General features: G+C 40.5%; 1 protein-coding gene across 1 annotated transcript; it reads left to right on the top strand.

Moving 5' to 3' along the window:
* The first annotated feature begins 56 nt into the window (after window positions 1–56).
* On the top strand, window positions 57–23,530 carry LOC125410617 (uncharacterized). Its single transcript, XM_087900574.1, is given in 5 exon segments — window positions 57–351; window positions 20,117–20,243; window positions 20,442–20,502; window positions 21,827–23,449; window positions 23,451–23,530. Coding segments are annotated over 5 exon segments (1,866 nt in total). The 5' UTR covers window positions 57–348; the 3' UTR covers window positions 23,503–23,530.
* The last annotated feature ends 518 nt before the right edge of the window (window positions 23,531–24,048 follow it).

Raw genomic sequence — 24,048 nt, 5'->3', positions numbered from 1 at the left:
CCCCATGCCCACCCGGGGCCGAGTAATAGTAAGTGCTATTGAAATGCAAATCTCAGCAGAACTGGGGTAAAGTCTGGGTCTGTGCTGGAAGGCAGGGTCAGGAAGCCTTGTGCTGTTTCTTTAAGCACACCGTTACACAAAGGGAAGTGCTCTTGTTACTCAGACCTCAGCAGCCAATCAGGGTTTCCACGCCGAACTGCCAATCAGAGGCCGCGCAGGGTTCTTACAGGAGCAGGGTTGCAGCCTTGGCTTCGTTGAGGATCAAGTGTCTGTGATTTCGTCTGCTGTGCTGTGAGCTCTGCTGCAAGGAGCCGTGAGGGGGCCGTCTGCGAGTCGTGAAGCCACAACATGGTGAGCGAGGGGCTGCAGTCTTCGATAGGGAAGAGCAGATGGTGAGGTGCTGAAGCCAGTGTGACTGGGACTACCCCGGCCTGGGTTAGAATATGCGGGCGGATTCCCTGTCTGGCGAATTCCTAAGCTGTCCTTGCAACTCCCTGTATTGTACAGTCCTCTGACTAAGTTTGCTCCGTGTGCTGCATCTGTGCAGAGCGTTGGGAGCAGGGAGCTGTGTGTGGAACCGTGTTTGGAGTCAACAACAATGTGCTTTTGGTGCAGCCATGAAAGGCGGGATTCCTAACTTGAAGAAGCCCGGTTTCCCTAGTATCTTTTAGTAGGACAGCACTTTTCATTTAGGCTGTGCGTGTAAGGTCCGTTTACAGGTAATTTTGTGGAGGCTGTAAAAGGCATCGCGTGTGTTGGGTAGCACTGCATATTTATCTGTGATGTAGAAGAGTAGGATTGGTGACATAAAGGATTTACTAATGCTTACAGCTAATAAGTCTCATAAAGTAGAATTGAACTGTCCCTCAAACACCCCAAAGATGAGTATATGCTAACTAGGCCTGGTAGAGATAAGGGTAGTATGATCCACATTTTTTCCCCACCAGGATTTTCCTGACGTTTGGCTCCAAATCATTACAAAGGTGACACTCCTGAGTGACCACCCGTGTGTAGGTCCATTCTCATATCAAAGAATAGTCCCCTAACAAGTTGCTCGGGGAGGTATTCAGGGTCACAACCCACCTAAAAGCCCCATCTGCCTTACAGGTCCAGTTTTCTCCTTGAGAAAGGCATAGTTCTGAGAGAGGGGCAGTATGACACAGGCAACTATTTGAAAAGTAGAACACTGTTGTTTTCAGGACTGTCCTGGTCAAGCAAGGCTTTCATTTAGGCCCTGAGGCAGGGAGGAGGAACATTCTTGGGGATGGAATAACAGCCTGGGATCTAGGCAAAGCGCTTTGCCTAAGGCCTTGGTGTATTGAGAAACAAAACAAAACAAAACAAAACAGAGCTTCTTTTCTAAAAGCAGGAATTTAGAGCTGGTAATGGTCTGGGGTCAGGGCCTTTGTGGAGGGTTCCTTTAATCCTGAGGGCCAAGGTCTTCCCAGCACAAGGAGCTGTGGTTATTAGTTCAGAGACCGCTGTCAATAATGTTCTTGAGATACCCTGCATTCTCCTAGTGCAACATTTAATTAATTTCCTGAATATTTGTCATTGTGTGATAGGTTCTGCTGACTTTGTCGAAGTTCCCCATTTCTTTCTGCCCCCCCCCCCGTAAGTAGTAGATGGGAAGCTTACTTGACATGAGACACAGCTTGTGCAAGACCTCCCCACCCCAGCTCTTACCTTTACCACCTTCTCCTTGTCCTGTGTCCTTCCCTGGCGCTTTCCCCTCAGGCCCCTGTCACTGCTACACCAGGCCACGGGTGTCCTTCAGAAATAATTCTGATAATGTCTTAGCTCTAAGTCTCCCATCTGCCTAAGTGGCTAGAATTCCAGTCTCCTGTCCCTATCTAAATTGTTCAAACTGTAGCCTGGCACATGACCCTTAGAGAAATTAAGGATGACAGCAAATGTGGAATGCAGAATCTGTCTGTGCTGCTCCTCTTTGAGCTTTAGACAGAGATAGGTGCAGGCTCTCATTACAGATATTTTTCTCTATTAATCTCCTAACTGTGGAGTAATTTCTCTCTGGGAAGACAGAGTAATTTTAGTGCAGCTGCATTTCCAGCCTTTTAGAAAACTGTTTCTGAGACGAGCGCTCTTCAACTGACTCAGGTGCCCTGATTTCAGACTGCTGCACTCCAGGGCAATGACTCTGTCGTCCTCCATATTACATCTCCAAACATCTTAGTTTAAATCACTGTGCTACCTCAGAGTTTTAAAATTATCCTTTTGAGTCATGGAGTCGACTGTCCTTCGCTGTTACAGGAAAATGGTTTGCCTGTGGAGCCTTCGGGCCAGAATAGGAGAATAGTTTATTGTGTACAGTGAAGGGGGAAATGATAGGCTGTCAGCTGCTGGAGTCACTATTATGATAAAGGATCCGACTCTGGCAGGAGGAGTTAATCTGTAATTTCACAGCATGTATTAATTCATGTCATGTGAATGAAGACAGACCAGATTGGTGGCTGTACAATTTGGGAACGTTACCTTGAGGCAATGAATATTGAATTTGCAATTAGGGAACTTTCCGGTGCAGATCTGTTTAGTCTGCTTCACACAGTTAAGTCAGCTAAGAGATTGAGAAATAGATGATTGACTAGAACTCCATGTGTCAGGTTACAGATTGCAGCAGCCAACATGTGCATATAGCCACGAAGTAATGACCTTCCGTCTATTAGGGAAGGGCCTACTCTTTTTCCAAGTCGGTATAACTAACTTTTAATCTTAAAAATGCATTATTTTTATAATTTTAAAAAGTCACTTAACTTGGTACCATTTTTAACCTTTTCTTTCTGTACATTAGTGTTCTTCTTTTCTATTTGTCTCTGTTCTCCAGTGTTTTGTGATCATTAAGAATTTTATTCCTTTTTTCACAAGTGCTATTGATTGATTTATTTCTCTTGAGAGCAGTATTTCCTACAGCCCAGGCTTGCCTGGAACTATGAAGTTGAGAATTGCTTTGAACACCTAATCCTGCCTCTGCTGCCCAGTGGTGGGAAGACAGTCCTGCAACTCCTTCCAGGCTGGGCCTTGGCTGATCAGTGAGAAGGATAAGAGACCAGGGAATGAATGTCCACCAACCTCTCTGGCTTTTCCTGGGGAGTTACAGATGAAGAAGGACGTGTGCAGGTACTGAGTTCACTGATGAACTCTGAAGCTGATGCAGGCACAGCACAGAAAGGGAGTGGCAGGAAGGAGGGGCAGAGCTTTCTTGCTTTGGCAGTAGTTGATATTAGCAATGTGGAGTCAGGTAAACAATCTTAGATACTTCATAAATATTTTGTGTAGCCATTTCTGGAGGTCCACAGTCCAGGGCAATCAAGAATCTGCGTAACCAAATTACTGCAGTTACACTAGTTTAACCAAAATAGAGGATCTTTGTAAGGAGTTCTTACTCTGTTTACAGGACTGTTATTTTCCAGGTTTAGAGAAAGGTGTGAGTAATCCTTGGTGTGCTCTCACACAGATCCCTAGACTCTGGACTTCATGGCCCTAAAACGTGCGTCAACTTTTCAAAATAATTATTTGAGATAAAAACTACATCATCTCCAGAGTCTCTTTCTTGGTCTTGTTGTTGAAAGACTTGGTCTTGTTTATGAAGGACTTTTGGTTTATTGAATAAAATGTATTATGTGTCTTGGCGGTGTCTCAGCACACACTCTTCTTTGGGATGACCCTAGTTCAGATACCAACACTCAAGTGGGAGGCTCCATTTAATCTGACACCCTCTCTATTTGTGCGTCACCTGTATGCATGTAGAAAGTATTCTCTTCATGCACAAACATACACAAAAAACAGTAATAAACTTGTTTCAAAAGTGCTTGTGACTTATAAAGCAATTAGAGCAAAACCAGTTGCTTTGGGTGCGTACTGATTCTTTCAAAATCTGTTATCATGCGTTTTATTTTGAAAATTTTTCATTTCCTCTCTCTCATGTTGGCTTCAGGGAGTCATCTAGCATAGAACACAAAATGGTGTCTAAGTGGTCTGCGGGCCCATGTTTTTATGGTATAGCAGTCAGGCTTTGAAGCCATTGGGCCAATCTGAAGTGATCATGGAGCCCTGTAGACAGCCTGTTTTTGTCTAACAATGGTTAGGATGTAGGCTGTTTTTTGGGTTTTTTTTTTTTTTTTTTTTTTTTTTTGTAATTTAGGCTAAGCTGTCCAACAAAAAAAAAAGCTAAATAAAAAAAGCTCCAGGAGAAACCCGTAATTCAGCCCACAGAGAGGAGCCTGATCTGGACCTGCCGCAGCCAACTCACATTGCTGCAGGAAGACTTCAGACAAAGAGATCCTGCTGAGATAAGCTGACTGTGGGGTCTACAGCTGGCTATAGTATAAAACCTGTTGCTTTAAAACTAAGAGACAAACTAAACATTTAAATGTTCTCGGTTTATAAAACACAAAACTTATTTTAAATAAAATATTAAACCTAAAAACTAAGACCTAAGCTTTCCCTTCAAAAAAAAAAAAAGACTCAATAAAAAATAAAAAAAAACCCTCTTCACTTAACAAGAGGACAGACTAAGGATTTAACAGCTACACAGTGACTAAAAATGGGATTTAATAACAACAAATGGTATGATACTCTTAACAATAATGACCTGATATTTACAGCTACATATAAGGTAATGAAAAAAATCTGGTACTGACTAATGATGCTAGATACATCGGTAATGACCAAAAAAAATATAAAATTATGGTAAAAAAAATATAAAAGAGTTGGTGATAACCAACTAAATATAAAATGATAAATAATTAAAGAGTTGGTACTAACCAACTAGATATAAAATTATGATGATTAAAAGCTAATATTGATCAACTAAATATAAAATTATAAAATTTTGAGAGCTGGTATTAACCGACTAAATATAAAATTATAATATAAACAATTAAAAGATCGGTACTGACTGATAATATAAAAAAATCATGATGGTAAATGGTTGCGACTAAAAAATGCTAAAAAAAAGGCTATGATTGGTAAATGTTGAGAGTTGATGCATATGCTGAGAATGCTAAGAGCTAAATAATGTTCTGTACCAATAAAAAAACATTTTCAACTCAGGCAATTCTACTCTCCTTTAAATAGGAGAATATAGCCTTTGAGAGCATAATTATTCACAAAACATTATGATATATCCTGAAAAAAGATATGGCTGATACACGGGGCCTAAAAAGTATATTTCTCTCCACTAATCTCTTTTCTTTACAGAGATCAGCAGTCAATGATGGGTTTAAAGCTTCTTCTCCCCAAATGCCTAAGACAGGGGCTCACATATATAAATGCCTGTCAGGATGTTGGCTGCTCCCTTTCTTTGTAATTTAGAGGATACCTTATAGAGATGCTAATTCAGGCCTACCATACTCAGCAGACAGGTAGATGCTGACGTGACAAAAGGCCATTCACCTGGTTGCCTAGATGACAAAATGATGATGTATTTTCCCGCCCAGTTTATGTATTGGTATAAAAGATGTTTGGAGAATAAACGCAGGGAGATCTTGAGGAGGATGATGCCTGAGATGCCCTTTTCTGTAATAATGGTGTAAGTTGTGTCTGGTTATTCCTTGTGCCTCCGTACCAGTCCAGTTAGGGAAAATAGATATCTGTGTTGGAGCCACATGGGCAACAACAGTGATCCTAACAGACGACATCCTTTCCTTTATCAGAAGAGAATGAGATTCTTTCAGTAGTTGAAAATATTTTCTACAAAGTTAAAACATCAGAAGGCTTCAAGCAAATATTTTGGTGGGACAACCTCCTTGCCCAAGTAATTTTCTTTCTTTCTTTCTTTCTTTCTTTCTTTCTTTCTTTCTTTCTTTCTTTCTTTCTTTTTCTTCCTTCCTTCCTTTCTTTCATTTATTTATTTTTTATTTTTCGAGACAGGTAGCTTTGAAACCTGTTCTGGAACTGACTCCATAGACCAAGCTGGCCTCGAACTCAAAGAGATCCACCTGCCTTTGTCTCCCAAGTGCTGGTATTAAAGGTGTATGCCACCACACAAGGCCTTATAAATAAAAAAATTATTTATTTATTATGTATACACTACTCTGTCTGTATGCCTACAGTCCAGAAGAGGGCATCAGACCTCATTACAGATGGTTGTGAGCCACCATGTGGTTGCTGGGAATTGAAATCAGGACCTCTGGAAGAGCAGCTAGTGAGTACTCTTAACCTCTGAGCCATCTCTCCAGCCCACCAACAATTTTTCTGTGGGTGGCAAAGGAGAGGACAGAGTGCATAGGATGAGTGGTGGCTATGATTACTTGGAGTTTGATTTTGATTAGGATCTTGTCGTTCTTGTTTAAGGGACCACCATATATATTTGTAGGTCTGCGTTTGTGTCTTGTTTTGCCAGTGGTGTCATCTGTGTTGCTGATTTTATTAATTGTAGTCTCATTATGTTCATTTTCTGGAAAATAATGGACCTTCACCAAATTTGTATTCATAAAATGTCTTGTCATGAGTTCCATGAGTTTTTATTAGCTTGGGAACTTTCTGTGGAGAGACAGTTTTAGTTTTCTCTACTTGATCTTAGAGGCTTGCCTTGTCTCATTTCCTAGCATTTCTGTGTTCTCCATTTGTTGCTTTCTTTGTTTGGTTTTTGCTGCTTTAGTAATTGGCTCTTCCACTGAGTTGTCAATACTCTCAGCTAGTGGGTGTGGGCTGGATAAGAGGGAAAGCTGAGCCTGAGACAGTGACTAAGCAAGAGAGAAAGTCAGGAAACCTTGTTTCTCATGTGTTAACTTCAGTTATTAGCTTGAGTTTCTATCCTAATTTCCCACAAGAAGGGACTGTGAACTAGGGGTATCAACCACATAAACCTGTTCATTATCTGAGTTGCTTTTGGTTAGAGACTTCAATGACAGCCATGGAGAAGAAAGTTGGAGCAAAAAAAAAATGGTGCCTCAAAGGTGATTTTGTTGTTGCAAAGGACCCGTCATAAATGTTGAGATCTGGGGGAATGTTGAAGGTATTAGGACTCTAGATGGTAAAACCGTAGAAAGCTGTTCACAGAGCTTCATCAGCTGTTCTAGAAGGATCTGGAAAATTGATGTTGTTGAGAGTAATTTTCAACAGTAGAGTTCAAGGGTATAGGATTTTAGTGGGTAAGGCTCTGCAGGGAACCGTGGACATGGCCTGGCCTATCTCCCTTGAGAGACATGTGTCATGGGATATTCAGGTTAAAGTCCATGGCTCCTGAGGCACAATGTACCTTCCAGTTCCTGATGCACCCCAACCCCCAGCCAGTGAAACATTCAGACTGCTTTGTGTTTCTTTGTATGATCCCTTAGTAGTCAAGGAAGCATGGAAGCTTCACAGGACAATTGGTTTTAGAGATTAATCTTGTGTACTAAAAGACCCCCGATTTGGGGAGACTCTCACTCGAGCCTCGGGAAGATGCGAACCGCCCCAGTAACTCACGAGAGACCATCCTTGCTGCAATCACACAAGACGACAAGACAGGGACCAGTGCACTGGGGCCGAGACTCATAACCCATGCAGGGGAAGAGTTCGACCCTGAGTGACCGAGAGAAGTAGTTTTTATAGGAAGAAACCACAGCCCAGTAATCTGAAAGCGGGCAGGGAGGGTGTCACAGAAAATTCCGAAAATTCCAGTGATGATTACAAGGGGGCAACTCCCTGCCTCTCAAGATCATTCTCAAGGTCGTAATCAGCTAATTCCTATTCCAGTGATAATTACTAGGGGGTGATAATTACTAGGGGGAATCTCTCTGTCTCTCAAGATTACAATCTACCTTTATCTTCAGCTAGTTCCTGGAACCCTGGAACTGGCTAATCCTAGATTTCTGATTCTTCTCTTCCTGCTAGATTTTTGGCTCAATTTTCCTGTTAGGGGGATCTGGATTTATCCAGGTCTTTCATCTCTCCACTTCTTCTAGTGCCTAGTTCTAATCATAGAACTAGATTTCAGCATCTTCTTGACATTGTAAAGCACTATATTGGTGGCGTAACATCAAAATCTGATCAGCACTTATTCTTTCTCTAATAAAGGTAATTAATTTATTTAATATCCATGGACCTAAAATCAGTAGCAGAAGCAACATTAGGAGCGGTCCCATAAGGAGGATATCAAAGTAGCCATCCAGGGAGATCTATTAAACCAGCTCTCAAACCATCCCTGATGTACTTCTCTGTCTTTCTGTCTTTTGTCTAATCTTTCTCTAAGTTTACTCATAGAATCTTTAATTACCCCTGAATGGTCCACATAGAAGCAACATTCCTCTTTGAGAGCAGCGCATAATCCTCCATCCTTTAAGAATAACAAATCTAATCCCCTTCTATTCTGTAAGACCACTTCTGAGAGGGAAGTCAGTGACTCTTCAAGTTTGGAAACAGATTGTTCTAAAGTCCTCAAATCTTCATCCATGGCTATTTTTAATGCATTGAAGTACTGAGGGGCCTGTATTAGGGCAGTAGTACCTGTCCCAACACCGGCAGCTACTCCAAGGCCCAGGATTACTGCTAGCGTCAGAGAAATAGGTTCTCGTCGAAAGCGAGTTGGGTGCCTGTCAAACTCATACCAGTTGTACAAACACACAGTAATCTTTGGTATCATCAAAAACTAACATTGACATGCAAGGCATCAAGCCTGTACTACAAGCCCATCATCTACCTAAACCAGGAACCAAGTCCCTGGTGTCAGGAGTCTTAGGGCTCTTAAGAGTCTCATTACATAACCTCAGTAAGAGTCCGTCTATGATTAGTCCTCCAAACACAAGCCTCTTGACTGGTAGTGTTGTCAAAAGCCCCAGATACTGTAATTCGGGTAGTTCAGGAGCTTGCTTCATGTGGGAGGCATGGATCCAGGCAGAGATGCATATTTCTTTCAGTTCCCAGATCTGGCGTATCACCACTTCAAGGACCTTTAGACGGGGAAAATAAAAGTCTAGAAAGAATAGCATCAGGATTATACATTCCACCCAAATCAGTGAGCAGTGGCGGTTCTCCACATAGGATCTCATAAGGGATGAGTTTAAATCGCCCTGGGGTATTCCAAACCTGGAACAGGGCAAAGGGAAGGAGGGCTGTCCAGTCATTCCCGCAGGTCTCTTTGAGAATTCTATTCATCCTTTCTACCTGTCCTGACTCTGGGGTCGGTAAGCACAATGTAATTTCCAATTGATCCCCAATTGGGCGGTCAGTCCCTGACTTACCTGGGCAACAAAGGCAGGTCCATTATCAGACCCAATTACCTTGGGTATCCCAAACCTTGAGAAGATTTCTTCTATGATCTTCTTAGCCACCGTATTGGCTGTCTCAGTCATGGTAGGAAAAGCTTCTACCCAGCCTGAAAAGGTATCTGTAAAAACTAATAAGTACTTGTTGCCATATCTGGCTGGCTTAATTTCTGTAAAATATACTTCCCAGTAGGCTCCAGGCCGATCGCCCCTGAGCCTCTTCCCAGGAGCATTTATGGAGTGTCCTGCATTAATCATAGCACAGGCCTTGCAGTTTTTGATTACTTCTGCCAAGACAGAGAGTCTGCCATCTGATTTCTTTCAGCCACAGCATCTCAAGCTTTTTGGTATCTTGGACAAGTATATGTCTTTTCCTGCAGATGTTAACAGTCCTCTTATTGCTCCATGAATATGGGCAGTGGCAAAAGCATACCTGCTGTCAGTGTAGATGCTGAGACTTTTCCCTCTGCCATTCGTAGAGCTGGTATCAAAGCCACAAGTTTGGCTTTCTGCGCCAACGTCCTTCAGGGAGGCTATGCCCAGACTACTTGCTTCCCATCCACCATTGCTGTCCCCGCCTTCGGCTTACCTTCAACCACGAAACAGCTGCCATCCGTATACCAGTTCGGACTTCCAGTCCAAGGTTGGTCCTTCAGATCATTTCGGGTACCAGCTTCTTCTGCCAAAATGTCAGCGCAGTGATGAGTAGATGAGGTGTCATCAGTCTCAGGCAGTAGGGTAGTGGGACTGAAGACAGCAGGGGGAGCGAAGGTCACTGGTTCAGTCAATGAAAGGCTTTAATCACCAACAGACTGGTTCGAGTAAACCAGATCTGGGCCTTCAATTTTATTAACAAGTCTCTTTCTAATAAAGACATAGAACACTCGGGGATAACCAGGAAGGAATGAGTCACTTGTCCTCTCCCCAAATCTACAATTCGTAAGGTGGTCCACAGATATTGTTTCTGTCCAGTTGCTCCAATTACTATAGTCTTTTTATTCTTTAGCTTCCCCAATGGTTATTACAGCACAGAGTGCTCAGCCCCTATGTCCATTAGAAAATCCATAGGGGTCCCCTCCATAGTCAGGGTTACCCTAGACACGGGGAAGGGGGTCCGAGCCCCGTTCCCTCTAATCATCTTCTTCTAGGGCCAGTACCTTAGAGGCCCTTCCTTTCTTCTTTGGGCATTCTCTTGCCCAATGTCCTTTTTCTTTGCAATAAGCACATTGTTCTTTGTCCAAGGGGTGCCTCTCTCCATCTTCACTCATCTTTGGTCTTCTGTTGCCCAGGTTCCCTATCTGTCTAGGTCGTATCTTCTCTTTCTTTCCTACCACTGCGGCCAAAATTCTATCAAATTTCTCTCTTGTCTATGATCCCTCCAGTCCTCTCTTTCTTCTGCCTCCCACCCTTTTCTCTCTCTCTCTCTCTCTCTCTCTCTCTCTCTCTCTCTTTCTCTCTCTTGCTTCTCTTCCTCAGTTTCTCACTTATGAAACACTATCTCTGCCTTCTTAACCAAATCCTGCAAGATATAATTCTGCAACCCTTCTATCCATTGTAACTTTTCTTAATATCTGATGCTGACTGTCCTATAAAGGTCATAGCTACCACTGACCCTCAGAGGTTGGGTCAAATGGAGTATAATGCCTGTAAGCCTCCTTTAAATGCTCAAGAAACACAGATGGCAGAGCCCTGCAGTGATAGACTTTCAGCTGCTCCCTACCTGCTTTAAGTTCGACCTTTAAAACATACACAGGGTACTAGATAAGACCCATCTGTTTACATATTTTTTATCTGTTTACATATTTTTTTAACCAAGATCTCTCTTGCTTTTTAGACAACACAGCAAAAATTTCTCTTGCTTTTTAGACAACATAAAAACTCTTACCAAAGTCTTTCTTGTGGTTTTTCTCAGTGGGGATATATGGCTATATTTTAGACAAGAACAGCATATAAAATCCTATACCAGTGTGAAACATTTGAGACCAACAATAGGCTCTTTCTTAAAAAAAAACATTAACCAATGATAATTTTTAAACAAGAACAGCACATAAAATCCTATCCCAGTGTGAAACATTTTAGACCAGCAATTTTTTAACATTAACCAACAATAATTTGTAACCAGCCTCTATAAATGATGACAGATACTTATAATACTTATAACCCATAGGATCTGAAAGAGTTCTTCACAGGTGGAGTTAAGCCTTGGCCAGCTTTGACCAAAGGTTTGAGGTGCACAGCTCCCAGGGCAGACAGAGGGAACTCATCCATCAGCATGGGGGGGGGGCAGGGTGGTACATAGCACTGAGGAAAAAAGATTGTTAACCTCTTTAGGTCATAGCAATTACCTTCAGATTTTTTTTTGTTTGGTGTTTGAAATCCTGTTGGGGTACATCCACCTTCTACAACTGTGTCTGGCAGCCTCAATACCTTGTAACATCAAAGCTGAATGGCCGAGCCATCCATACAAGCATGCTGCCCCGCAGCCACGTGCTTGGGGCTGAGGATGACTCGTTTTTTTATGAAATATACCCCTATGCTTATGGCTGTATCTCTAAAGTCTTGTAAGTGGTCACAATATCAAAGTCAAAGAAGTCATTATTTGAGTAGTCAGTGTCAGTCTAAGTCAGGACAAAAGCACAACACACATTACACAGACATATAGGACAAAGGCGCCAAACAAACTAAAAACTTCAAGCTGCTTCAAGGGTGTGACCAGCCCCACTTTTGAAATGAGACCGCTATCCATGCAGTCTCTACAGAGAACTGACCATGTCATTCATGTATCATACCACAGAACTGAGAAATGCCACATGCGTATCTCACCAGAGAACTGAACATGCTACCTGCATGTAAGACAAAATAGAGACCGAAGATACACAAGGGCTAACAAAGCTTTAGAAAGACAAAACCACTGACTCAAGAGTCAGTGTCGCAGTCTGTTCTAGTCATCAAAGTCACAAGTAAGACAAAACAAAAGGCACACAAGACACGCAAGCAGATGTTCGTCTCCACTGAGACAGACAAAACCATTCCAGAAATACAGACAGCTGAGAGGACATAGTTCCTCCAATCCAGGAGAACTTCCATATCATCACCAGCACCCAGACGAGAATCTCCCAGGCGTCCCTGGGTCCCTTCTCATCTCATGGGTCATCTCCCAGGGCAGCAGTCGGTGATCTAGCATGCCTGCTGATCACTCCCTATGTCTCCTCCCGAGACACAGGCGACTGCAAAACCGAAAATACAGAACCTGAACCTGAATTCAACAGAAACACAAAGGCACGACTGTAAACCCAAATGTACTGAACTTGACTTCAACCAGCACAAAAACACAAAGGCACGACTGTACAGAACCTGAACGGCATGGAAACACAAAGGCACAACTGTAACCTCTAATGTACAAACTCGAACCAGAATTCAGCCGGCTCGCAAAAACACAAAGAACCTCCCTGCACACAAAGACAAAGATACATAGACAATGTCTCACCTCTAAGTGGGTCTTCGGAGATCAGGGTGATCGCTAATCCCGGGACGAGTCCCCAAAATGAAAGACCCCCGATTTGGGGAGACTCTAACTCAAGCCTTGGAAGACGCTAAACCCCCAGTAACTCACGAGAGACCATCCTTGCTGCAATCACACGAGGTTTAATGACAAGACAGGGACCAGTACACTGGGGCTGAGACTCATAACCCACGCAGGGGAAGAGTTCGACCCTGAGTGACCGAGAGAAGTAGTTTTTATAGAAAGAAACCACAGCCCAGTAATCTGAAAGCGGGCAGGGAGGGTGTCACAGAAAATTCCGAAAATTCCAGTGATGATTACAAGGGGGCAACTCCCTGCCTCTCAAGATCATTTTCAAGGTCATAATCAGCTAATTCCTATTCCAGTGATAATTACTAGGGGGTGATAATTACTAGGGGGAATCTCTCTGTCTCTCAAGATTACAATCTACCTTTATCTTCAGCTAGTTCCTGGAACCCTGGAACTGGCTAATCCTAGATTTCTGATTCTTCTCTTCCTGCTAGATTTTTGGCTCCATTTTCCTGTTAGGGGGATCTGGATTTATCCAGGTCTTTCAGTACCCTGTACAGTTTACAAACTTCCTATAGCATGGCAACTAGAATTGTATTGATCCTGGAACTTGCCATTATCTTCTGTTTCTGATAAAGGCATAAAAGTCTGATTGCTGTTAATAAATCCGTCACAGCCTTGACTTGCTGTGGTTCCACTATCCAAGGCCTGGCTTCATAATTTGTGGCCCTATTAGGTAACCATAGCCTGGTAATTTAGCACAAGTGCTTATAAAACTCCGTAAGAAATGTACCTAGAGGTCATTTGTGGGATATTTTAGCCTCAAATTTTTCTTATTCTCGCCATGTACTGAAAAAGTAAGTAAGATGGTATTAAAAAGTAATGAAATGGGTTGATTTCTTAGATGAAATATTCCCTCTGTTGGGTGGTTATTCCTGAGACTCACTCAGGTCTACAGTGAAAAACAAATGGGCTTAGAAAGAAATGAAAAGTCTGTGTTTTGTAAAGAAAAACAGCAGTAGGGAGTTTCATATGGCAGTCAGGTGGTGGAAAAGAGGCAGGAATTTTCAAGGAGTTTGGCCCCATTGAAGAGAAGGCCCTGGCTCTGCAGTGGAAGTTTAGGAATGTGCCCCAAGACTAAGTCTCCATCCAGCTGAGCCTTTAATTCATGGAAGGAGTAAGGAAAGTGATTTCTAGTCCCTGGAAGGAACTTCATACAGAACCTGCAACAACAGTTGTGCATGTTTGGTAGGGTCCATCCAATCTAGGCTGGGTCTCCTATGTTCTGGAAACAAGAAAGATGCAAAGTTTAAAAGTTATGGATGATTCTTCTTCTGTGGTCACTTCATCACTATTGTACCCATCTGTGTTCGACAGAGTCGGACCCTCAGTGAGGAGAGTGTGAGGGTTCATTGTATGCAATGGTGAAGATGAAGGCGGGTTGAATTTGAGACCACAGGATGTGGAGATACCAAGCTATGAGGCATCTGTCATTTCTCAATGTGTATGGGGATTGGAAGTAGCAAAAGACAGATTTGTGAGACATTGCAGAAATAGAGCTATCTATGCCCTTTGAAAATGAAGCCCCATTGGCTGAGGCAGAGTTACAGGATTTGTCCTGTTGAGTTTTTGTCTTTCTTCAATTCTATCTTCCTTTGCTTGTTCATATTTCTCTCTTTCATTTATGTTTTATTTATTCTTCTCTCATCCCAACCGCACCATTTCCTCTCAGTCCTCCACCTTTTCCCCAAACCTCCCTGTCTTCCATTTTCCTTTAGAAAAGAAGAGGTCTCTCATAGATACCAACCAGACATGGTGTCTTAATTAGGGTTTCTATTGTTGTGATGATTTTGAGGTATATGCTCAGCCACACCCAGTCTAATCTCTCTTCATGTTGCCTGTGGGTCAAGATGTACAATGTCCCCAGCACCGTGACTTCCTGCGTGCTACCACGTGGCACCATGATGATAATGGACTAAATCTCTGAAAATATATGCTGTCTAAATGAATTGTTTTCCCTTTATAAGAGTTGCCATGGTCATGGTATCTCTTCACAGCAATAGAAACTCTAACAAAGGCTGTACATGTTTTATTATTCATTAGAGAGAAGATAACATGAGAATCCCTGCTAATAAACCTCTGATACAATCATATTACACATAGGCTTGCATAGTTGCCCCTCATGTGTTATTAGTAGAAAATCTAGTGGTCACATATAGTCATCCTTTAGTTCATGTTAAATAACAATAACAGCTATTAACTCAGTGTGTTGATAGTACAGCACATAGTACTATACCTGTGAACCAACAACCCCCTTTTATTTTTCACCCCAGGAAAATTTAAAAGAGAGTAGTTTCCCAACAATTCCAATACAGTAATTGGAAAATTTCTACCTATTTTAGAAAAGCATTCTTAAAAACTCCTTGGGTTACTGGCAGCTAGAATATTTACTTTGGTAAGCGTTGTTTCAGCTTCTATAGTGGGAATTTTAGCATTCAAGCAACACTTCCAAACACCTCCATTTATAATGCACTAGTTAAAATGTTTCTAAATTAGAAAAAGCTCAACAAAATTGATATTGATTTCATAGAATGATTGGATGGAGAAAAACAACCTAAGAACATAAAGTTTATGAAATTTCCCTCACTTCCAGCTCTCTTGAAATATAAGTAAAGATAAAGAAAGTTGTTGGAAGCTCCGTCTTGTGTAGAAAACTGCCAGGCCAATGGCATAGAATGAAATGTTTACTGGAATTTGTTTTAAAATATTCAGTATATAATTATCCATTGTGAGTTCTAGGCCAACTGGAGCTTTCTAATGAGATCTTGTCTCACACAATGCAAAATTATATTCAGCTATATTTGTGTGCCTGTGTTTGTGTATGTGTGTGTGATACTAAGACATTTCTTACTATCGTACTCACTTTGTAGTCCAAACAGGCTCAAATTTAAAAAGATCTGTCAGGCTCTCATACCATGCTTGTCTATATTCATTTCTGAGAATGACATGACAGGGAGCAGTGGCTGACACCTGAAATGACTAAGAGATATTGTCCTGAAACCCCTGTGCCGGAAGCCATGTGACTTCTTTGTGGGACAAGGATTGGAAATAGCTTGAACAAATTCTCCTTGTTGGCAAGGTCAGGGAGAATTTTACCCATTTTTGCAAGGCCGGTGGATAGTTTGTTGTATAATTCTGGGCTTGACTGCAGGAGCCTATGTGCTACCTGCTCTCCTTGCTTTTCTCTTTCCTTACACAAATCGTATTGCTGGCTGCTCCTAGTTTCCCTTTCTTAGAACCATAAGTGAGATGGGTATTGCACTCGGAAAATCATCCCTTGATGACTCTCAGAAGTAAAGGGACAGTTGTGTTGTGAGTGTATTATTTGTTAAACCATTTTCACAGCTCTAAAGTTTATTAAGTAGAGATTTTTCTCATAAGTCTCTTTTGAGACACAGTCTCACTTTCTAATACTGTTTGGTTGGAACTCATTATGTAGTAGATAGGCTAGCCTTGAAACTTGCAGAGATCCACCTGCTTCTGCCTCAAATGACTATACCTGGCTAAAAGAGATGTTTATCACGGACTTAGCTCAGATATTACTAGAAAGAAAGGACTTTGGGAGTGTATGGTCTTGTGAGGGAGAGCCACACTTAAGAATTGGTAGAAAGCCTAGCTCTGGCCACATCATTGGGTGAGGTTTCAGCAAGGGTGGCAGGCAACTGTGTCTAGCAGTGCAGGAACATCAGTACTTTGTTGGGTCTCAGAGCTCAGCTGTTAGGGTACAGGGAAGGAAGTTGGCCAGGCCTGGGAGAAGACAAGACTCATCATGTGGAGACTGTAAGGTTGGGGTGAAGAGGGGGGCAAGAAGAGCATGTTCAGACCATGATTTTTGCAGAGGGGGTCTCTGCTCACCGACTTCAGCCATCACTGTGCTGCCGTGTTTCTGCTCACTTTCTTCAACTATTCATTGCTCCGTGTGTCAAAAAAACATTTAGCAATGTCAAAGTCAGTATTTCCTAGCAATGCACCCCAAATGCTCTTAACATATCCATTGACCATCCTTCATTGAGCCTGGATTGTGTATATTATTGTGTTTTCTTTGAAGTTTTTGATTGTGAAGGAGCTGAGTAACCAACAAATATACTTTAAAGGTATATTTTTGTACCTTTATATTTAATTCAAAATATAGGTCTAAGGATATGTTGTTTTGGAAAAGAGGTTCTTCTTTTGTTTCCACAGAAGATGAAAACCTGTGGATTGCTTCCAGACTATTATGGCTTGATGGACCAAGAGCTCTTGAAAGGTCACTTTGACCACCCCTCAAAAAATTACTCCACCAATAAACAGCAGGAAGCAGTTCGGAGGGTACTATGCCCAAATTCCCAAATATTGTTTACATTTAAAGGGGGATATGCTATAGAGATTTACATGGGTATGGATCTTGGTTTATTGATACAAATTCAAGGTCAATTTTGTTATACTGTGTTTATGCCTTTTTGATCTTGATTAAGGTATTATGTTTGCAAAGCTCATTTAAAAATGTAATATATAATTAAGAAATACAGGTTAATAGATACCCATCTATAATAGTCAAGCTTGTAGTCATGTTAGTTAGGTTTCTAGATGCATAGAGATATATTTCAGATAGACAGGTATTTGTCAAACCTTTCAAAGACTGCAGAATATGGCATTTAAAATGTTTTAAGACCTTAGGGCTCTTCATGACAGTAAGATACATCTGTTCCTGGCAGCACCAATTGCTTCAAGAGGAGGATGGGCATCGAAGAAGCTCCTTAAGGAGTTTACTAATCATTTGGGCAAGAAACTGCTCTTGCTTGGACTGCTTGATGGTATTCTGTACATTCTGGAGGACACAGAAGAAAGTGACCGAAAAACTGCCAATATAGGTGGAACTGTCTTTGAAATTTCCTGCTTTGTGGAAAAGTCTGCCAGATGCTATGGGCCAGTAGGCTGAAGATGGATGCCCCAACAGTATAGAAGAACTTTGGGTGACTGTCCAGGCAGTGAGATGTCTCTGTGAATTCTAGAGTTTTGGAAGTTGCTTACAATGTACTTCCTGTTTACTTAGGTAATATTATATCCTTCAGGAGTCTTTGATGGAATTTTAAAATAGATAGCTATTATTATAGTTTTCCTTAGATATGATTAAAGATAAAGTGGATAGAAATATTGTAACTGTAATTCTTGCCTGATACCTGTTTTGTTATGTGTAATTTTTCTATGTTAAAGTTAAAACCTTTCTTCTTATTTAAATAGAAAACGGAAGTAATGTGGGGTTCTCTTCTGTATGCTGTGATTATCATTAATGAATAATGAAACTACTTTGAACCTATAGCAAGACATAATTTAGGCAGGCAGGGAAAACTAAACTGAATGTTGGGAGAAGGAGGCAGAGTCAAGGAGAAGCCATGGAGGTGCTGCTGGAGACAGACGTGCTGAAACTTTGCTGGTAGGCCACAACCTCCTGGCAATGCACAGATTAATGGAGATGGGTTAAATTAATATGTAAGACTTAGCCAATAAGAAGCTAGAGCTAATGGTCCAAGCAGTATTTTAATTAATACAGTTTCTGTGTGATAATTTCGGGGCTAAGCAGCGAGGAACAAGCAAGTGTCCTTACGGCAACATGGAATGATGGATAGTTGTGATCCCCCAAATAGGTACTGGCAAGTGAGCCCACCTGTATGCAAGACCAGCAAGAACTCCCTGCTACTGAGTGTTCTCTTCTGCACTGTGTTGATTATTTATGCTCCACATTTGTATTGCTCATGTTTTCATCTGTCTATTTATTCAAACATGCTGTTCTGGACAAGCCTTGACAAAACGACTTCTTGCCAGGGTAGGGGCCTGGGGATTTAGAAATATAAGTAAAGAATACAAAGTCTTGTAAAAAATAATAAAACAGAAACCAAAGAAAAGTCCCGGGATGTGTTCCTGTGAATACTGAAATCATCTGTGTTTAATTTTCCATAAAACAATGACTTTTCAAACGTGATATAAATGTCAACTTGAGCAATGAAGTGCTTCAAAACTTTGAGACACCAAGTCATTAGCATTCTGTTGTTTAGGCCATGAAGCTACCCTAGACCAAATATCCTGAAGGATATCCACTCCCCGCGTTTGAATAACCTGATCTATGAGGATGGAATGGGTCTACTTGTATGATCCATTTTAATGTCAAAAGAACCAAGTAAACACATCCTGAGTCGGGACATGTAGCTACACTTGTCAACCATTTTGAACAACCTCCAAACTCTTTGAGCATCAGACAAGGTGGAAATAGGCTCACCTTTTTGGGCCTCCACAACATGCAGTGCCATTTAATAAAATCTCATTGATGTTACAGTTTAATTTGGGGTATTTCATGTTTCTAGAAGGCGAATACAGAACTGGAGTGAATACATAACTCTGTAAAGACATCACTAAAAAAAAATCTCTTTCTGTTTTTTGTTTGTTTTTTTGTTTCATTATTTTTGCATTGAAAATAGGGTCTTTATTTGTTTATTTGTTTGTTTATTTATTATTCATTGGTTCTTCAAGACAGGGTTTCTCTGTAACTCTGGAGCCTGTCCTGAAACTAGCTCTTGCAGAACAGGTTGGCCTCAAACTTACAAAGATCGGCCTGCTTCTGCCTCCCGCGTGCTGGGATTAAAGGTGTATGTTACTACTGCCTGGCAGGGTCATTATTTTTAAGATTTGTTTATTATATATACAATATTCTGTCTGCATATATCCCTGCAAGCCAGAAGAGGGCACTCAAGCCAGAAGAGGGCACTCGATCCCACTATGAATTGTTGTGAGCCACCATGTGGTTACTGAGATTTGAACTCAGTACTTCTTGAAGAATAGCCAGTGTTCTTAACTGCTGAGATATCCCTTACCCTGGAGGCAGGGCCTTAATATGTACTTCTGACTGTCCTGGACCTGATTGCATAAACTAGGTTGGTATTCACCTCTGGAAGTTCTGAGTGTAGTGGTTAATGGTGAGAGCCAATACACTCAGCTTGCCCATCTTACTTTTCTATTTTGTAGTTAGGAATTGTACACTTTTATTCATGTGTTCTCTGAACTGTTGATTTGTTTCCTTTTGTTGATCTGTTTCTTTCTCTCTCTCCATTTTTTATAGTCATTTCTCTTGCAAGGTGATATCCCATTTGCAGTGTACAGAAATGACAGAGGTGAACCTCCTATTCAGTTTCCTTCTAAAGTGACTTGGGGATTACTTTATACTGTCTGCATCATGGAATAAGTATGAGGAACACCACAATTATATGAGTATACTGTCAAAGAACTATGCATTTACAATTGTGTCAGTATCATGTTTTCTGTTGTACACATTTGTGGGATATTTCAGAATGCAGTGACCTATGATGATGTGCATGTTGACTTTACTTGGGAAGAGTGGATTTTGCTGAATCCTTTCCAGAAGAATCTCTACAAAGATGTAATGCTGGAGACCTACAGGAACCTGTCTACCATAGGTAAGTCTGGATTTTCCTTGATGTTTTAAAATAAGGGGAGAATTGTTAATTGGGTTTTGGTGCTCTTCTATAGTTTGATTGGGAAAGAAGAGTGAGGAGAATAAATCAGGCATGGTTCTAAGTGTCACTGAAAATAGCAAATTAAAGTTTGCACAATTTTCAATAATATAGCATACATTTTCTGGTACTATATTTTAGGATACAGTTGGGATGACCATAATATTGAGGAACACTGTCAAAGTTCTCAAAGACATGAAAGGTAATTATCATGTGCAAGATGATACAAATGTGCCTCTGAAGAAATTGTAATGTGTCCTGGAAGTTGTAAACAGAAGCAACAGTGTAAATAAACATAAATTCATGTACATTGAAGATTATTAAATTCTCACAAAATCATGTGCCTCAATTTCAGGTAGGTGAATTGTATTTGCAAAGCATTCTTTTAAGAAAGACGACAAGGAAACAATGCCTTAACATATATCACCATTTGAATCATAGTTCTATGAGAGCCATGCTGTAGAACTGCCCCAATCTATTTAGTTTCATACCACTCATATTACAAAAGGTATACATGTTGAAGAGGTGATAAATATATCTCCATAACTTTCTTATATACATACAGCCCATAGGAAAACTAGTGTTACTAATACACTTGTTGTTCCTGTGCTGTGTATAGTGAGAGCTACAGTTAGGGCCAAGAGTCAAGGTGCTGTTGTTATCAAGAAATCTTAATCCCTGTATCACATGTCTGTGAGAAACAGAAAATCAGACTGTGTGAAGTCAATATGAAGGCCTTTTATTTGCTATTCTTCATATGTCACTCTGGATATAAGTCATGGGAGCATAGGGATATGGGCAGGCATAAAACTCTTCTCTCTGAGAACAATTAGAAGTTATGTAGCAGTCGCCACATTGAGTATACTTTTTGAATTTGATTCAAGTATACAAGCATTTGGTTTCCCAGCTTCATTGTTAATACATCAACAAATTCACATTACAGAAAATCCCTATGAGTACTAGGACTATGTAAAAACTTTTGTTTGTCCTAGGTGACTTAACAAATAGAGTATGATTCAAAAGTATGGGATAATTTATAAATGAAATGAGTGGTGAAGCTCTCAGTTTTTCCAGTTCTTTTGAAATATGTGTAAAATCTCATAAAAAAATATTCTGGGGGCTGGAGAGGTGGCTCAGTGGTTAGAGCACTGGCTGTTCTTCCAGAGGTCCTGAGTTCACTTCCCAGGAACCACATGGTGACTCACAACCATCTATAATGAGATCTGGTGCCCTCTTTTGGCATGTGGGTATACATGGAGGCAGAACATTGTATATATAATAAATAAATGTAAAAAAATATTCTGTATATGTGAACCATGTAACAAGGGATCTTACCATCACAGGTATCTTCAAAGATGCAAAACAGCCCTTAATAAAGGGGAACAACATGAGTATAAACACAGTGATAAAATCTTAGATTTTATCTTTACAATTGGACCAAATTGTAAAATTTATTCATAAGATACATTGATTCAACAGTGTTTTGAATGTAGTAATGGTTTTATGTGTGCCAATTATCCTTGCAGGCATGAAATAAGTCATACTGGAGAGAAACCTTCTGTATATAATCAATGTGTTAAAGCCTTTGCATATGACAGTCATTTTCAAAGTCATGAAAGAACACATGCTGGAGAGAAACCCTATAAATCTAGCCAATGTGGCAATGCCTTTACACATGGAAGAAATCTTCAAATGCATAAAAGAACACATACTGGAGACAAACCCTATGAATGTAATCAGTGTGGTAAAGCCTTTGCATGTCATAGTAATCTTCGAACACATAGAAAAAAACATACTGAAGAGAAACCCTATGAATGCAATCAATGTGGTAAAGCATTTGCACATCATGGTAATCTTCATGCACATAAAAGAAGACATACTGGAGAAAAACCCTATGAATGCAATGAATGTGGTAAAGCCTTTTCTCACCCCAGTCATCTTCAAATACATAAAAGAACACATACTGGAGAGAAACCCTATGAATGCAATCAATGTGGTAAAGCCTTTGCACAACAAATTACTCTTCAAATACATAAAAGAACACATACTGGAGAGAAACCCTATGAATGCAATCAATGTGGTAAAGCCTTTTCAAACCACAGTCACCTCCAAACACATAGAAGAATACACACTGGAGAGAAACCCTATGAATGCAATCAATGTGGTAAAGCCTTTGCACAGCAAATTAGTCTTCAAATACATAAAAGAACACATACTGGAGAGAAACCCTATGAATGCAATCAGTGTGGTAAAGCCTTTTCAAACAACAATCACCTCCAAACACATAGAAGAACACATACTGGAGAGAAACCCTACGAATGTAATCAGTGTGGTAAAGCCTTTGCATGTCATAGTAATCTTCGAACACATAAAAAAAAACATACTGAAGAGAAACCCTATGAATGCAATCAATGTGGTAAAGCCTTTAGAGAACAAGGTAGTCTTCGAAGGCATAAAAGAACACATACTGGAGAGAAACCTTATGAATGCAATCAATGTGGTAAAGCCTTTGCATGTCATAGTAATCTTCAAATACATAAAAGAACACATACTGGAGAGAAACCCTATGAATGCAATCAATGTTGTAAAGCATTTGCACAACAAATTACTCTTCAAATACATAAAAGAACACATACTGGAGAGAAACCCTATGAATGCAATCAGTGTGGTAAAGCCTTTTCAAAGCACAGTCAACTCCAAACACATAGAAGAACACATACTGGAGAGAAACCTTATGAATGTAATCAATGTGGTAAAGCCTTTTCACATCATAGAAATCTTAAAATACATAAAAGAACACATACTGGAGAGAAACCCTATGAGTGCAATCAATGTTTTAAAGCCTTCAGAGAACAAGGTAGTCTTCGAAGGCATAAAAGAACACATACTGGAGAGAAACCCTATGAATGCAATCAATGTGGTAAAGCCTTTGCACAACGAATTACACTTCAAAGGCATAAAAGAACACATACTGGAGAGAAACCCTATGAATGCAATCAATGTGGTAAAGCCTTTTCCATCCACAGTCACCTCCAAACTCATAAAAGTACACATACTGGAGAGAAACCCTATGAATGTAATCAATGTAGTAAAGCCTTTTCATGTCATAGGTATCTTAAAAAGCATCAAAGAAGACATGCTGGAGACAAGCTATGAATGTAATCAATGTGGTAAAGCCTTTGTACAACACAATGATCCCTAAACAAATAAAACAACATATTGGAGAGAAACCCTGTGATTGTAAACAATGTGGTCAATCCTTTGCTCATCCCACTAATCTTCAAACACATAAAAGAACATATAATGGAGAGAAACTCAATGAATGTAATCAGTGTGCTGAAGCTTTTATATTTGTCAGGAGTCTCAAAATCATGAGAGGAGTCCTAATACAGGGGGTCCTAAAAATATAGTTGGTGTGGTAAAGCTTTGCATTGTATATAGGAGTAAAACTTTTTATGTGCGGTCAATCTGTTGAAGTCTTTGCATCTCACAGTAGTCTTTGAATACCTGTAAAAATACCAAGGTCTTATTATAAAGTATTTGGTAAGATCTTTATTCAACACACTTGCATTCAGTTACACAAGAATATTTTGTAGAAAAAATATTGACAGTGTCAACAATCTGTTCAACTTTCACGATGTCCAATTTTACCTTGTTTCCCTTGCAAACAAATGTAAAAAATGAGTTTATGAAGCCATTGTGTGGGGTAAAAGGTCCAGTCAAAGAAACACACTCTGATCCTGAAACC

Source organism: Myodes glareolus, chromosome 22 (genome assembly GCF_982192425.1).
Source record: "Myodes glareolus chromosome 22, mMyoGla1.1, whole genome shotgun sequence".
In the NCBI taxonomy this organism is placed as follows: Eukaryota; Metazoa; Chordata; class Mammalia; order Rodentia; family Cricetidae; genus Myodes; species Myodes glareolus.
Note: the sequence above shows the minus strand (reverse complement) of the source record. Positions and strands in the feature narration are given on the sequence as shown.